The 15,870-nt window shown below is 46.3% G+C and overlaps 2 protein-coding genes across 2 annotated transcripts in view; one reads left to right on the top strand and one right to left on the bottom strand.

The window, feature by feature from the left end:
* The window catches only part of March10 (membrane-associated ring finger (C3HC4) 10, E3 ubiquitin protein ligase), a 93,135-nt gene extending 85,556 nt beyond the window's left edge, over positions 1-7,579 (bottom strand). Inside the window, 2 exon segments of the mRNA XM_013503225.1 lie at positions 2,578-2,684; positions 7,399-7,579. Coding sequence (XP_013358679.1) covers positions 2,578-2,667 — 90 coding nt within the window. The 5' untranslated portion in view covers positions 2,668-2,684; positions 7,399-7,579.
* LOC102028533 lies at positions 4,072-9,127 on the top strand. The gene is made up of 3 exons (XM_005402297.1): positions 4,072-4,273; positions 7,310-7,774; positions 8,521-9,127. Exons 1-3 carry the CDS (start codon positions 4,072-4,074, stop codon positions 8,673-8,675), a joined length of 822 nt encoding a protein of 273 aa, XP_005402354.1. The 3' UTR covers positions 8,676-9,127.
* Positions 9,128-15,870: the final 6,743 nt, after the last annotated feature.

The raw sequence follows: 15,870 nt of genomic DNA, 5'->3' as shown, positions 1-15,870 counted from the left end.
AAAAAAAAAAAAAAAAATTGCCAAAGTTTGTCCTAGGAGGCCCAGCATAACCTGGCTCTGTGGACTTTTTCCACCTCCTCATGCTCTGCACTTTCCTTGACGAATGTCTTTCAGTCACTGCGGGCTTCTTCTGTTCCCTCCAGTGTTCCAGGCGCACTCCTCTTGCAGGCACTTGCCTTCCTTCTGCTTGGATGCTCTGGTGGGGTCTTTCCCGTTCACTTCCACAGACAAATCCTCCTTCCTCAGAGAGGCCTTCCCCGCCCATCTAAAGGAGCATCAGCACCACCCTCAGTACCTGCTTTATTTTTCTCATGTATTTATCAGTATCTATGTCAGTTTTTTGTCACGGTATCGAAAACCCGAGATAAATCTCCTTAAAGAGAGAAAGGCTCAAGCGTTTGAGAGCTTCAGTCTACGACTGACGCGCTCCCTTGCTTTGAGCCTGGGAAGACACAGTACAGCGTGGTGGAGCGCATGGCAGAGGAAGCCTGCTCACCTCATGGCAGCAGGGAAGTGAAGGACAGAGAACGGGTGGGACTGCCACTGTTCCCGTTAAAGGGAGGTCTGATGTTCCCCCAGTGACACAAGACTTCCCACTAGGCCCTACCTCTTAGAGGTTCCACCACTAGGGCCAAGCTGGGGACCAAGTCTTTTACACACGAGCCTTTGGGAAACACCTTTGACCCAAACTCTTGCAGTAACTAAAACTATCTTATACATTTATTTACTCGTGTACATTGTTTTCTTCTCAAGACTAGAGTAAGAACTCTGCAAGCGCAGGGGCCTTATTTGGCAAATGGCAGGTTATTAATAAATACTGGTGGAACGAATGGAAAGGTAGACTCAAAGTTCAACTTCGATTAGAAAATAACTGCCGGGGCCCTGTGGGAAAAAGCGAGTTCTGTCTTTTCTATCAAACAGGAGTGACTCCATCTTGGACTGTAGCCCATTCTAGATAGCTCTTCCTGAACACACGAAGTGACAGAAAATGCCTGCTCAGTTCCCGTCCCGGGAACACAGCTACAAACGAAAGATAGCTTATCAGAGTTCAAGGATTTTGTTCTCCACTTCCCCCACCACTCCGCTCCCTTTGCCTCAGCAACCCCTCAGATTCCCCGGGCGCTGTCTGAGTTAGCCAATCAGGAGAGATTGTGAACATCCGAACCAGCCAATAGGAAAGAGGTCAGCTGCTCCTCCTGCATTAGCGATAAAAGGGGCAGCCCTCCTTTGTGCTGCAAGCCCGCTACCTTGCTACCTTGTTGCTGGGATGGGCTTGCACCTTTTTTGGAAAGTACAAGCAAAAGCCTTGTCAAGGTTTCTTGATGTCCGAGTGCTTTCCTATCTGCACTGACAAACTGGGTCTGGGGGCTCATTTCCAACAGCTCCAAACAACACAATTGTGTGATTTTCTTCGGCAGGGCCCATAAAACAATGAGACTGATTTTCTTATGTGCCTGTTCTACAGATCACTTCAAACAATTACTCCCAGACACAAGGTGGGCAGCAGGGACATCTTTATGAAAAGGAGATGAATACCAGGGTGACCCGTTCAGGTGTTTACATTCTTATTTGTTTTCCAGAAACTCCCCAGATTTTATAGTCTTCTTATACGCGGGTTGACAAGTTGTGGGAGGAAGCTGCTGACTCCATTTCCATCCCCAAAGCGAAGCTGTATTACACAGGTGAAATCAGGTTACTGGGATAGGTCTGGTTTCCTTGGTGACCCAGGAGGTTCAGTTATATTTGAAATTGCTAAGGAGGAGAAAAACCTGATAAGGCAGATCCGTGTTCTCCTTAGGGAAGGAGTGTTTTTCAGCCCTCTGCCAGGCCTGAAGCCAGGCCTCTCTGATTGGTGAGGCCTGACCTCTGGCAAGATGGGAGGAGCGACACCTTCTAACTGTTCCCAGAATCCTGCAACCCAGTTGGACGAGTTTGTCCTAGGCCGGCCCCGGGTAGTTGCATCACGGGCCCTCAGGCTCTCCGTCTGCCTTTGTGTTGTTTTTGCATGTAAACATCGTAACCACAAAGACCCATAGTTACCTTACTGTAGAATGTGCTAACCACCTCCCTGCTGGCCCCCATGACAACAGAAGAGTATGTTATTTTATAAATGACAGAGTGGCTCACTTAACCACCTAAAGAAAGTCTTTTTTCGTCTCAGTTGGTTTGTCAGATTTGAAACCCAGCATCATTTGTTGCCAACGGCTGTGTGCCAGACACTCGGGAAATACTTGAAAAATGTTTATCTCACTTCATTTTGGGGGGTGGGGTACCAGGAATCGAACTCAGGATCTTGCACTTGCCAGGCAGGTGCTTGTGCCACTGAGCTATATCCCCGGCCCCTCACTTCATTTTTTGACAGAATCATGACATGGGTGCTCTTATTATCCCCAACTTGCAGATGAGGAAACTGAGATTCAGAAAGATGAAGTAGCTTTTCAAGACCACCCAGTTAGTAAGGGGTGAGTAAGGGGTTTTAGGAAAGGACTACTGTTTAGCACATACTCATACTGTGTTCTGAATTATCTCTCACACTTGCAGAGGAGGTGGAAGGTGATCCCTGCCTCCTGCAGTCACCTGATACTCGAAGTCCTCCTTATGCTGCATGTCCCGTAGATACTGGACATCATTGAAGTACTTCTGCCTGTCCCTTGCTTCATGCAGCATGATTCTTAATCCCTGACCTGCGTATGAAAGAGAAATAAATGTGCTGTGACACTCTTTTGTGGCTTTGTCATATCTGGATTTATTTTAGTATACTTGCTTTGATTCTCTTATTAACCTAATGTTTGAAAGGCACAGACGCTCCTTTCAGACTGAAGGGCTTCTTGTGCTGCTGTTGAAGTCCTGCAAGCCCTCCTGTTCCAGGCCTAAAGAACGCAATCACAGTCATCAGCTGGCTTCAGTGGTCTCGCCCTGGTTATTCACGGAAAGTTAGGTGGACAGACACCTGATTCAGAAGCAGTTCTACAACATGACAAAAAAGCAAATCCGAGAGCCTCGCTAAACTAGCAGGGACCAAAGTTAGATGCCCTGCGTGGCTTAAAATCACCTACAGAACAATGATTGAACCCTTATTCCCACCCAGGCAGGGTGCTTGGCACTGGGCTACAGCAACCAGCGAGACATGTTCTCCGCCCTGTGTTGCTTACGGTCTAGGGTGGGAACCTGACACCGGACATGTGACCCCTAACACCAGTAATTGCTACGGAGCATAAGTGTGGTGTTCTTAGAAGGAGTGTTGGAAAAGAAGGGCATCCTCGTCTGGAGGGGTTTAATAAGGAGTGAGTGAGATGAGAAGTAGAACACAGGGCAGGGACAGAGGGTCCAGGCACGAAGGGGCAAGGACAGACGAGGAACAGGGCGGGGCAGGGCAGTGGGGGCAGAGCCGGGTGTGGGCAGGCGCATCAGGTGGGTCGAGGAACTGGCAGGGGCCGGCTCGTGTGGAGCCTAGAAGGTCATCCCTGGAGGAGTCATATGAAGCCGTGAAAAATTCCAATCTGGGAAAGAAGTTATTGGACTGTGTTTTTAAAAAACCCTCCCATTTGTAGTACAGAGGATGGGTGGTGGGAGGAAGGTTCAGGGTAAAACACGGAAAAGGGAAGGCCACTGGAATACGTGGTGATAACCTGGATGAGACGTTGGCCAGACTGGGTGGCGAAGGCGGAAGGAAGGAGGAGGAGGAGGAAAAGAAAAAGGGAACGGAAGGGACGGGGACCACAGCTGCTATTTACCAGCCTCTGGAAGGGCCAGGCACTCTTCTAAGCATTTACGCATATTCATTCATTCATCCATCACAGCAACGCTCTGAGGCCGACACTACATCTCTATTTTGCGGGTGGGGAAACTGAGGCACATAGGAATGAAATAACTGGCAGGAGGCTACAGCACTAATAAGCGGAAGAACTGGGATTTGAACCCAGGGAGGTTCCAGTGCTCACACTAACCACAGTGCATTCAAGGGATGCTCGAAAGAGAACATCACCAGGTCTCTGAGATTCTAGGGATGGGGTAGAGAGGGAAGTACCAAGGAAGCTGCCTCGGTCACTGACTTGAGCAGCTGGCTCGTTGATGCAAACAGTGCCTTCAGAAAACAGAAAAGGAGCAGGTTTACGAGAAAAGAATGTGGGATTTGAAGTGCCCCGGATACTGCAAATGCACGGGTTGAGCAAACAGGCAGATGTAGGGCTTTGCATTTTGGTGACCAACGGGATTAAAGTGGAATGGATACGGAAAGAGAAAATGCTTTACACGGGACAAAACCGGGACAAACGTTAAAATTTAAGGAACAGGCAGCCAGAGAGAAGCCCTGCACAGAGGCAGGAGGAGAAGCAGGTGGGTGCTGTGTTATGAGCGCAGAGAGAGAATTTCAAGGAGAAGGTAATTAATAACCCCGGTGAGAGCAGTTACTGTAGCGATGGAGCTGAAAACAGATTGCAGCAGGGTATGTACCTGGGAGGGAAAGAAGCAGAGACATGCTTTCAAGAAGTTTGCCTCCGGTTGGTGTGACCGAAACTTACGACTATCACATGAAAGCTCGAAAAGTGACAAAACTGCACTGTTAAGATAACGGCCAGACCTTTTCTATAGGGCTCTACGGGGCTATAAAAGCCCCCACACGATTCTTGCTTATTGCCCAGCGAAGCTTTCTACATATCTATGCATATTTTTTTAAGGAAGGAAAGGTTTATTTGGCTCACAGTTTGTGGAGGTTTCAGTTGGTAACCTCCTGGCTCTGAGGCAGGGTGGCACGTGGCAGAGGGGCAGCCGTTCATGGTGGTGGGAGACAGCAAAGTAACCAGAGCACAAGGGGCAAAGGGACTCTCTGCATACTTCTGAATGACTACAGTGTGATAGAAGCTTCCTTAGGCTCTGGGGAAAACAGCAGGCTAGGACAGATGTTATAACCCTCAGGTGTATTGCACCGTGCGACTTCCCTTCCTCCGGTTTATTCAGATGTGTGGATATTGGCAAAGTCAGGTTGTTCCTGACTCATGCTGACTGTCTGGTCTGGTAGCTAGGAAGTCTTGCAAGGTTTATCATCTACCCCTGAGCAATAGGGGTGACCTGTGCTGGTCCCTTGGGAGCTAGTCTCTCTCTGGTATAGAAAGATGGTCTTTGCCACACAGAATCTGAAACTACAACCCAATGCACAGTTGCACAGTCTATAGACCAATCCTGAGATCCTGTCTCTCAGCATTTGAACATTTACAGGACATATTTTGAAAGATCATCTTTAGTTGTTCAAATGCATTTGTGCCTGCAGAAGATGAGGTTCCGGTCCCACCCTTTCAGCAAAAGAACAGAGAGATGAATCCCTGTTGCTACTGTTGGAAAGAGAAGGCTGTCTGAATATTAATCAGGCAGAGAACATGAGGATTTATAATGCGACGGTGTTAACGGTCCCTACAGGGGCACATTCCAGAGCCTACTTGGAGGATACATTTTGGATACAGAAAGTTAACACAGCAAAACCAGTTAATCTATCATGGTGTTAGCTCAGCGTTATTTTAAGAAGGCTTCTAAGTCAGGAGGCATGAAATAACTTTGCCCAAAGAGCTAGGAAATAACTATTTGAATAACTAGCTAGGTTACTTCTGACTTCACAATCACCTACCAAATAAAGGACTTCAAATTGCCTACACAAACCTCTCCCCCTCCTCATAAACTCTCCATTATATTACATTTTACTATAAAATAAGTGTTTGAAGCATCACAGTACCACATGTAATTTCCTATTTAAATATATCAAGACTTTGTAAGACTAGAGGAAACAGACTGCTAGAGACAGACTAAGGACATGGTAGGTTATCTCAGGCGAGGCAAATGTTCTCCACATCAGGCAGTGCTCTAAGTCTGAAAAACTGACCAGGTTGACCAAGAAGCAGAAATAACTATGGAAATAAATCCACGTGAGACAATGCTTAATGTACAGAGCTCATCTTTGCAGGCCTATTCAACCAGATGGCCGTTTGAAGCCAGGAGTTTTTCCTCAGCAAATACGGAAGTGGGAGGGCGAGGCAGAATGATAATAAAATGTGGGCAAGGCTCTTATGTCTAAAATAGCATTCTGTGCTGTCTTCCACCGCTTACCTTTGAACTGCTTCTCATTTTAAAACCCACTCATAGTCATGCACACTTGCTGAAATCTCTGGCGATAATGAACTATGCCAAATTTGTGCTTTAGAAATCAGAGTAAGAACTCATACTAAGTGTGTGGAGGGGGGAGGAGGGAGTCTGCACTGCTGAAAGCAACAAACAGCAAAAGATTCTTTTTGGCCTCAGAATTCTACACATCTGTGAAATTTCAATGAAGAGTATTCTAAGAACTTTGTGACACACGAATTCCTCTCTAGTATAAATTTCCAACGAATTCAAACCAAGTTTCCCTGACTAAGGAGAAAGAATTTGATTGCAGAATACTTTCACTTCTCTTGAAAAAAAAAGTGTGTGTGTGTGTGTATGTGTGTGTGTGTGTGTACTGTCCTGTTTTACGGCCAGATTTGTCAAAAAGCTAACTTGAAATGTGTTTTAGATAAGTCATTATTCTGCATTCTTATTCTATTCTGATATTAGAAGTATCAGTAGTGATATTTTCTTGGGTTTGGACAATTAAGCAAAATGTAAATTTAACCTTTTATGGCGGAAACTTCTTGTGAGACAAAGTTTGAATGGCGGTGTTAACACCGGACAATCAGATTTATAACCCGCCTCCTTTACATAACTGGGTGCCTGGAAAAAGGATTTTAACCTGGTCCACAGTTAATTTGTAATGACAAGGATTACAGGATTTGTTTCAGTCTTAACTTTAAAATATAATCTTAGAATTTTTGAACCTTAGCTTAGAAAAATGTCTTGATTTGGGCCCAATTTCCTAACACTCCCTGAAGAGTGTGACTGAGGAGGAAGAGGGGAAATTGTTATAGGAGGCCGGAGATCTTCCGCCCCTGCCAGCCAATTCCATTTAGACAATCAAGGTGGCAGGTGCCAGGAGAACATTGGGAGAGGCAATGGCTTGTTTATTCCGGCGACTCTTAATTATGTTGTGAAAATAACAGAGATGGGTGATCACACTGACTACCGAGCCCAGGGAGAGAGAACACTGGCTCAGTGTACAGCCGGAAACCTTTGGGAGGACACGCCACAGGTTTGACAAGCAACCTGACGCTCTCACTGTCACTAACAATGCCACCAGTCTACTTTTCCTGGAGCTGCAGACCGAGCGGGTCTGCCGGGAACCTACTGTACATATAGGGATGAGGCGGCTGCCAGCCTTCACCCTGAGGGCCCGCACTCTCTCCCCGGCCAGGGGCTAACGAGGCCGAGGACCAGGGCTGGCGGGCCGTTCAGGGCGGAGAGGGGCCGACCCCGAGCTGCTCTTCCTCCTCCACCACTCACGTCTTCGCTCCTAGCAGCCCCTCTTCCTCCTCCTCCGCGGAGGCGCTTTCCGCGGCGGGTGCTGGCCTTTCTGGAGGCAGAGGCGGTGGGGGCGGCTGCCTGGCGTCCTCTCGTTTCCTTGGCAACCGGGCCTCCTCCCTCCTCTCGCGGAGCTCGGGGCGCGGGGCGTGCGGGCGGGGCGGGGTGCGGCCCCGGCGGTCCAGAGCTTACACGTGGGCGCCGCGCCGGTTGCCGTGGGAACGGGGCCGGATGCAGCGCGATGACGGCTGCAGGCGGGGAAGAGATGCTCGAGGAGGAGGCGCACTGGCTTTGTCTTGTCCAAGCCCGGATCCAGATACGGAGGCCTTCTCTCCTCCCCTGACTGCCGCCCTGCAGTGTAAAGAACGGGATTCGCAAATAAGGGAGGAAAATTTTTGATCGAATAAAAAACTATGAAATGTGATGTGTGGAAAGATTCTGTAGCCCTGGAGATTGAGCTCTGCGTGGCACTGCCAGCTGAAATGCTCTAGTCCGACATGAAAAGGGAAAAATAAATTACTGAGGGAGGCACGCGATCTGCAGAATGGGGCGCAGAGCGCAGGCCCTTGGTTACCAGTGACCTTCACTGACTTCCCAAGGAGACCAGTGCCCACCAGAAGCCCTGCTCGCCTGCCTCTCCGCCAGGCTTGTTTTTGTCTGTGGTTCTCATAGGCAAAGATGGCTTTCCCATTTATTTTGTATTTTTAGGCGCGCAGTAATTTCACAGCCGATGTCAATTTAGGGCATTTTAGATTAAGAGGAGAGTAGGGAAAAAGAATAGAAATTCTTGGACGTGCACCGGTGCTCGGAATCTCCCTGTGTCTCCCAGTGGTGTGGAAGCAGGCCCCACTTTTGGTGGGGGTCCTGTCCTGTGAAGTATGGCGCGTTCTGAATACTACCCCACCTCCATTTGGAGTTCCACGACCTCTTTAATTGCACTGCTGTTAATCGGGCCTCCTAACCACACTTTGGCCCCCGCCCTCCACACCTTATCCCCACCAGCTCCCCTGTCCTATAGGGAGCACAAGTCAATTGTCTTCCGCCTCACTGCCTCTGGAATAATTCCAAACTCCTGACTGTGGCTTTTCTCTGTTCTTTCCCCAGGCAAGCATTTTTGGTTTCGTCACTCCCACTGCGACCAGACAGGCCTCCGTATTACACACGCTGCACCTTATTCTTTGCCTTTTACAACATGGGCCTACTGCAAGCTAGACCAAATGTACTTAGGTGAAGCCGGGTTTGAGCATTTTTACATCTGACCCTCGAGAATCTCCCAGAAATACCTAGGATGTTTCCAACCCACATTCTGTTCTTATTCTCACTTGGCTATCAAGTTTGCTTATGAAAGCACTAACTGTAAGGATTTAACCTACAATCTCTCTCGAGGATCTTTGTCTCTGAAAAGATTCTAAGTTTTAGGAACACTGGATTGAAACTAACAGTGACATGCTAAGTAGGAAACATGTTCTCCATGTCCCATGGAGCTGGGATCCATCTCAAATAACGATAATTATAATGATGAATGATAATCATTAATAATGATTAATGATTTAACAGTGGAGGAAAGTTGAAACCCTGGGAACGCGGTTGAAGAGAAATAACAGGACCAAGGACACAGAAGAAGAACTAGAATCCGTGCTCAAAGGCAAGGCTCCTTATATCCAACACCTAGATGTGGCCCACTAGTAAAATAAAGCACCTTAGACCCAGATTTTTCTTCTTCTATCTTGAGGTCGATACACAACAATACTATCTACCTCAAAAAACTGCTGTAAGGGTCAAATGAGAGAGATCAAACAAAATACTTAACGTCAAACCTGCACAAAGTAAGCACTCAATAATTGGTAATTTTGGTTTCTAAGGCGTATTGTAAGATTTTACTTAATGCACTAGAGTATAAATCACAAATACGTTAGGATTTTTAAATCAGAAGGTATGGAAAAGTCATTTCCTACCTCAGTTTTAAACTCTTCTACAGTTCAAGTGTTTTAGGAAATTAAGTTCTGTGAAGACTCATGGTGCCCTGGAAAGAGAATGATAGCCTTGGAGGTCACACCCCAAAAAGCTAGGGAGGAATTCGAACTTTAATGCTTCGTGAGTAAACTTAACTTTGGCGCGAAAATTACAAATACGATTAATTCTAGCATTAAAAAGTGAATTACTAAAGCAGAGAGACATCGAATTGAAGAGAAAAAAAATATCATCCAGGGTGAAGGGTGAATAATCCACTTCCAGGGTGAAGAAAGGACCCTAGTCTTCGATACTTTTTGCAGTGTTTCCGGTGGATGATAAGTGAGGAGAAATCACCTCAGCAGAACGTGGGTTCTAGCGACTGAGCTAGTTTGTGTTTGCAAATAAGCACTAAGGAGTTATTTAGTTGAATCTGAGTTGGACAAAGGACAAATTCAAATATAAAATTTCAGAAGTAGACTGTGTTTTAAGCTTCAAAAATAACATGTTGGAGGAAAATATTTATCTCAGTGCAAACTGAGACACTTTCTGGAGGGATAGTCAGACTTTCTAAGCTTCTCAAGGCTTCTAAAAGCAGGCTGTCCGGTAGTGGCCCGGAGACCTGGTTCAGCTGCCCAGTTGCACTGCCACAAACAACCCACTGTCTTTTTACCCAGGAGGGAGGGAGGGAGAGAAAGAGGGAAGGAGGGAGGTAGACAGAGACCGAGACGGAAACAGAGACAGAGAGACAGAGAGACAGAGAGACAGAGAGACTAAGTAGGCCTCTTTATCCCTATCTGCTCTTTGTTACTATCTAATCAGAAGTTTTCCTACAGGACACAGAAGTTCATGCCAAGTAGATGGCCTCACTCACATGTAACTTAAACAGCGACATTTTGCCTTGAATTCACATGACTAATGGATTCTCATTAGGTGAAATCAATGCGCGGGTGTCACCTTCACTCAACACACTCAGCATGAGCTTGGGATTTTGTTTGCAAAAAGAATTCCTAGGGGTAGCTTTCGTGAGCAGGGGGCTGTGGGTTTGTCAGTCCCTTAGAGTTTCCTGGGTTTTTCTCCAGGGCAGTTTTGTGCGGGGACTTGCCGGGTTTGTTTTAAAAGCTGGCTAATGATATATGCAGTACCCGGTGGGCCGCTGTGACATTCTGCATACACCCCATAGCTATGACATAGATGAGGGGCACACAATGTGACAATCTTTTAATCTCACCTAGTAGAAGTGGTCCTATACTGAGGTCATTAACATGGCTAGAGACCTTGGGAGGCTGCGTCAGAGGCGAGCCCCTTGACTGACTGCATTTTAATGGAAGTCGCTGCAGACCCAGCACCTGGTTCTCGATTTTGTAGAATCAGAGAATCCATTTTTGTTCATTCAGAACTGATCATTTTAGGAACTGATTCCCAATGTCCCACTCATTGAGGACTTTAATTAATCTTCTATCTGGCCAATTTATTTTCTCTATATTTCTAATTTTATTATTACTTCTTATTAGTCCCAGAGAATAAAACCAGCAGGCTAGTCCTGGTCATTATGTAAATAAGATACTCCCTGCCAGTGGAAAAGCATTCCCAGGAGACTGATATCAGATCAGAAGGTTTGTTTGGTGAATATTGAATTAGATCAAAGGGTATTGCATAGTCTTAAGGGATTTGCCGAGCAGGTTGTGGAGATGTGAAGAAACACCTTCCTCCCTTCAGGTACATTTCGGTCTGGATAATGTATGTTGATCGTTCACCTCAGTGCTTGTGGAGATTTACCATGTCTGTGTCTCAGTTAGGCGCCTTCTTGCTCAACATTATGGGGCCATTTTCTTCTGTTCATCCCATTGCCGGCATCTTTGGGAACTGAGAAGCCCTGGGTTAAAATCCCAGCAATGATACTTGCTGTGCGACAATGAATAACTTTCACCACTCTTTGAACTTTCCATAGTTAAAATCAGCATAATCAGAACCTCCTCCACAGGTTGCTGTGAGGAGTAACAAAACCATGAACTTAAAGTTAGGGGCATTGTGTCTCATGCACAGTAGCTAGTCAACAAATGGTAGCTGTCACTGTTATTTATATTACATGTGTAGATTTAATTCTCCTTGCTGAGATCTGAGGCCACCTCAAGATACACCATCTACAAGTGCATTAAACATGTCTGCAGGTTTATTGCACCCCTAAGTGTTAGCCTTATGTTAGTAATATCATTGTGGTTGATTTATTATAATAACATATAATAATAATTATTATTATTACTATTACTATAGTACTGGAGCTTGAACTCAGGCTCTTTGCATTTGTACATTCACAGTCCTATTTATTTATTTATTTATTTGAGACAAGATTTCATCAAGTTACCCAGGCTGGGCTCAAACTTGCAATCCTCAGCTTCCCAAGTAACTGGGATTACAGGAATCCACCATTAGTCCCAGCAATTTTCTATTATTTTTCATCCTGAATTTCAGGGAGGGACTTTTTTTTTTTAAACCTCATGTCTAACTGTGAGGGTGTATTCAGTTTAGGGCTTGCAGCCATCCACGGACAGCATGAAATTTAGTAATGTCTGTTGGGCTTTCAAAGATGAGATATTTGAGATCCAATTCTTTTGTGGAATAAAGTAGTTTGTTAGAAATCAGCAAACTCTCTAAATTAAATTTTTTTTTTTAAAAGCGTGTCCTTTGGGAGATCCCTGAAGTTTTCCTTTTTTGGAATTGTAGCTCGTCCATTGTGCTGTTTTATAAAAAGGAGGCAAACTCATTAAAGTTTTTGGATCCTACAGTGCTGAAACATTTCTGAAACGCTAAAATGAGCTTTGATTTCTTTATCCATTTTAGAAGTTTTAGACTTTTCAAAACCTTTCCTTATGGCAATTGATGCATCTGATACAAAATTGGATATGATTACAAGAACTTGGAGAACAGGAAACATATTGCTTTTTAAGTTTCTGAAAAAGTATTACCAAAGGAAAGAATTTGACTTATGTCCAGAAGGAGTATCTGATTTGCTTGGACTCTGGATAAACTCAAGCCATACATGTTTGGCCACGGGTTGAGTCTGTGAACTGATCCTTGATTCCCAAGCAGACAGTCTTCAGTAGCTACGACGGCTTCAAGAATTCCACGGGGGCATTAAGCATGTTTCTGGACAAAGAAATATTGAGGCAAAACCCACTCCCCCTCCAAAAGAAAGAAAGAAAGAAAGAAAAGCAGAGAACACAGCACTGAGCAACTCTTGGGCATTGGTGAACTGCACGTTGGTGAATTGCACCTTGGTGAATTGTATCTTGGTGAATTGCACCTTGGTGAATTGTATCTCGGTGAATTGCACCTTGGTGAATTGTACCAGGGGACGCTGTGTTGGACACAAGTGCAGACCAGATGAGGGAGAGAGTAGAGCTACGAGCAGAAGGCAGCATGGTAGAGGAGCTGGGGCGGAAGCCTCCTCTCTGATCAATGTCTTCGGGTAGTTGCCATCACTGGAGGTTTTGCTCTGTAGAGCGCCCTCTGCGTGCTTGGGGAGGAAGAGGGGACCCCTCCGGTCACCATACTACGCAGGTGAGCTTTCACTCCAGACAGAGCATGTCAGTGTCTGTCTTCTTTTCTCTTCAGAGCTCTTTCTTTTGTAGTTCTCTTTTGAATTTTTTTTTTTTCTAATGACACAGAAGAACATGAGATTAGTTGCAGACTGATTCTTTATCTCTGTGGTTTCTTATTGCCTCTACCCCACCCGAAGATGGCTGCTTACCTCCCCTTCACCTAGACTTAGGTGTTCAGGGGCAGGAAGGGTCATCCTCAAGGTACAGGTGGAGACTAAGCTTGGAACAGCCGGGAAGGAAAAGAAGAGCCGGATAAGCACAGATGGGTCACCAGGGCCTGCTGCTGGGACTCACAACGGTGTGCAGCAAAGCAGTGGATCCGGAACATTCCATCCATGCATTCAATCAACAAGTAATTACTGAATGCCTAGTAGGTGTCAAGGACAATTTAAACATAAACAAATCAATAAATTTATGCTGACAAATAACAATTAGTGGCTGCTAGTGGGGTGCATTGACACTGACTGTTGGGAGTGGTGGCGGGGCGAGTGGGAGCTATTCGGATGATGAAGATGGTGAGACCTAAACAGCCAGGAAGAGCCAGCCCTGTGAGGGTGGAGCAAACAGGATGTGAAGGTGAGAGGACGCTCCAGGGAGCAGGGAACCAGAGGAAGGCAAGTGTGGCTGCTGAGGCTGTTGAGCTTGGAGTTACTGTGTGGACAGCGGAAAGCCATGGAATGGTTTTGAGGTGTGTGTGCTCCTGTGTACCTGCGCTGCATGCGTGTATGTGTGGGTACCTGTCTGACATGGCATGGGCAGCACACTGTGGGGGCCCACGGGGAGGACTTGGTCCTTCTGACCTCGGGATTCCTGTCCCAGGCTTTGAGAAAATCTCAAGCTGCCCCCAAGCACACGCTTGTTCACTGGCACGAGACAAGATGATCAAAGACAAACTTTCAAAGGTGTCTTTCCAATTCCAGCACACTGACGTGACCCGATGTCCTGCATTAGGTAAGTGCAGCCTGATTTTTAACTTTCAGTCTCTTCTCACATGCTTTTCCTCATAATATCCTGTTTGGTGCCTTTGTGTCACACACTGAATCTATTTATTTATTTATTTATTTATTTATTTTGTCTTTTTGACACAGGGTCTCACTGTGCGGTTCAGGCTGGCCTTGAACTCACTTTGTAGCCCAGCCTGGTCTCAAGCTCACAATGATCCTCCTGCCTCAGCCTCCCGAGTGCTGGGATTACAGGCGTGCGCCACCACACCCGGCCCTCACACCCTGAATCTTGTTCCTTTTACCCCTTCTGCTCCTCCTCCTCCTCTCTTTCCTCTTCCTCCTGCTTACCCCTGCTCCCCCCCTGCACTGGGAATTGAACCCAGGGCCTCCACACTGAGCTACAGCCCCAACCCTTTTTTAATTTCTTAAACATTTGGGACAGGGCCTCACTAAATTGTCCCAGCTGGGCTCAAACTTGTGATCCTCCTGCCTCAGCCTTCCAGAGTGCTGGGCCACTATGCCTGGCTTTTTTTTTCTTCCTTTCTTGACCTCTTCTACTTCTTCCTCTTTTCTTCCTCCCCCTCCTATCTTCGTCCCCTAATTCCCTATCTTCAATTCCCTGCCGTTCTCATTACGGGTCAGTATTAAATGCCAAACCACAGCTCTCAGATTTCTATTTTCCCAAACAAATGTCTTGGCTGGTTTTATAGACTTGTAATTCTATTTTGTAATTTTCTCCTTCTATCAAGTCCGTTCTGCTTCCCTCACCCCGTGCCCAGTCTCTTTCCCACTCTCCCCTCCCTCCTCACCCTGACCCCAGAGTTACTGGGTTTTTAGAAGGTCAACAGGAAAAAGCCCTTTTCCTAACTCTGTGGAAGGAAGGTGTGAAAGGTACCCTGGTGTGACACTGCTCTCCCGGCGTCAGCACAGTGGAAGGTGGTTCTTGAAAACCAGACAGAACAGAAGGTATCAGCGTGCAGGGTCCTCTGCGGCTCACTGTGCCCTCTGAGTCAGGATGAGAGAACATTCTTAGATCATGACTTAACCACACTCAGTCCTCACACAAATTCCTGGACATGTGCAGAGCGGGCTCTCCCAGCAAGCCCGAGCACAGGCGTGCGGGGCGGGCTTGTCAGCTCCTCTGAGCTGCTGCCTCCACAAAGCCACCTTCTGAGCCAGTTAGTTTGCATTCAAAGAGTGTTTTAAAATAGAGCCAATTCCTGTCTGGCAGATATGCTACATGTAGGGCCTCTCCTGGTCATAGTTCCATGCTTGTATGCTGCGGTGGCTGGGTCTCTGCCTTGGGGTTTTGGGGATGCCTGACTTCACACTTTACCACAAAGCCGTTTGGGCAAATTCCTGTCAGAGAGAAAAGATCCATGATGTTGTCCATTTCCAGAATGAGGCAATAGAGACTTGATACAGTGGCAACTTGTCCTTACTTCACCTGCACCTGGGGCTGTGCATGTGTGTTTAACACGAGTGGCTTATCTGGGTGAATGAAGACATTAATCTAATTGAAAAATGATTGAATTACAAAGACAGGAAAAAGCATTCGGTTGGCAGCATATGGGGTCAGAAGCCGCTGCTAATGCAATATTTCATCAATTGCCTCATTGCTATTCTTTCATTGATGTGATTTAGCTTCTCAAGCAGCTCTTATCAGGGCTAGCTTTCGCTGGTACACTGCACAGATGCCTTATAATCATTGCAATGTGTTTACTTAAAAAATTTTAAAAGCAATTAAGGAACTTTAAATATATTAGTACCCGTGTGTGTGTGTGTGTATGTGTGTGTGTGTGTGCGTGTGTGTGGTGTGTGCACGCGCATGCATACACATCCACAGGGAGATTTTACAAACCTTCAGACAAGGGCCCTGAGTGAACCCTAGGACAAGTGTTCAATTCATACAAGGCAATGCCCTTCATGCATTTCAAAGAGCCTCATGCACACTAATG

Source organism: Chinchilla lanigera, unplaced genomic scaffold (assembly GCF_000276665.1).
Source record: "Chinchilla lanigera isolate Chin_1 unplaced genomic scaffold, ChiLan1.0 scaffold00077, whole genome shotgun sequence".
NCBI lineage: Eukaryota > Metazoa > Chordata > Mammalia > Rodentia > Chinchillidae > Chinchilla > Chinchilla lanigera.
Note: the sequence above shows the minus strand (reverse complement) of the source record. Positions and strands in the feature narration are given on the sequence as shown.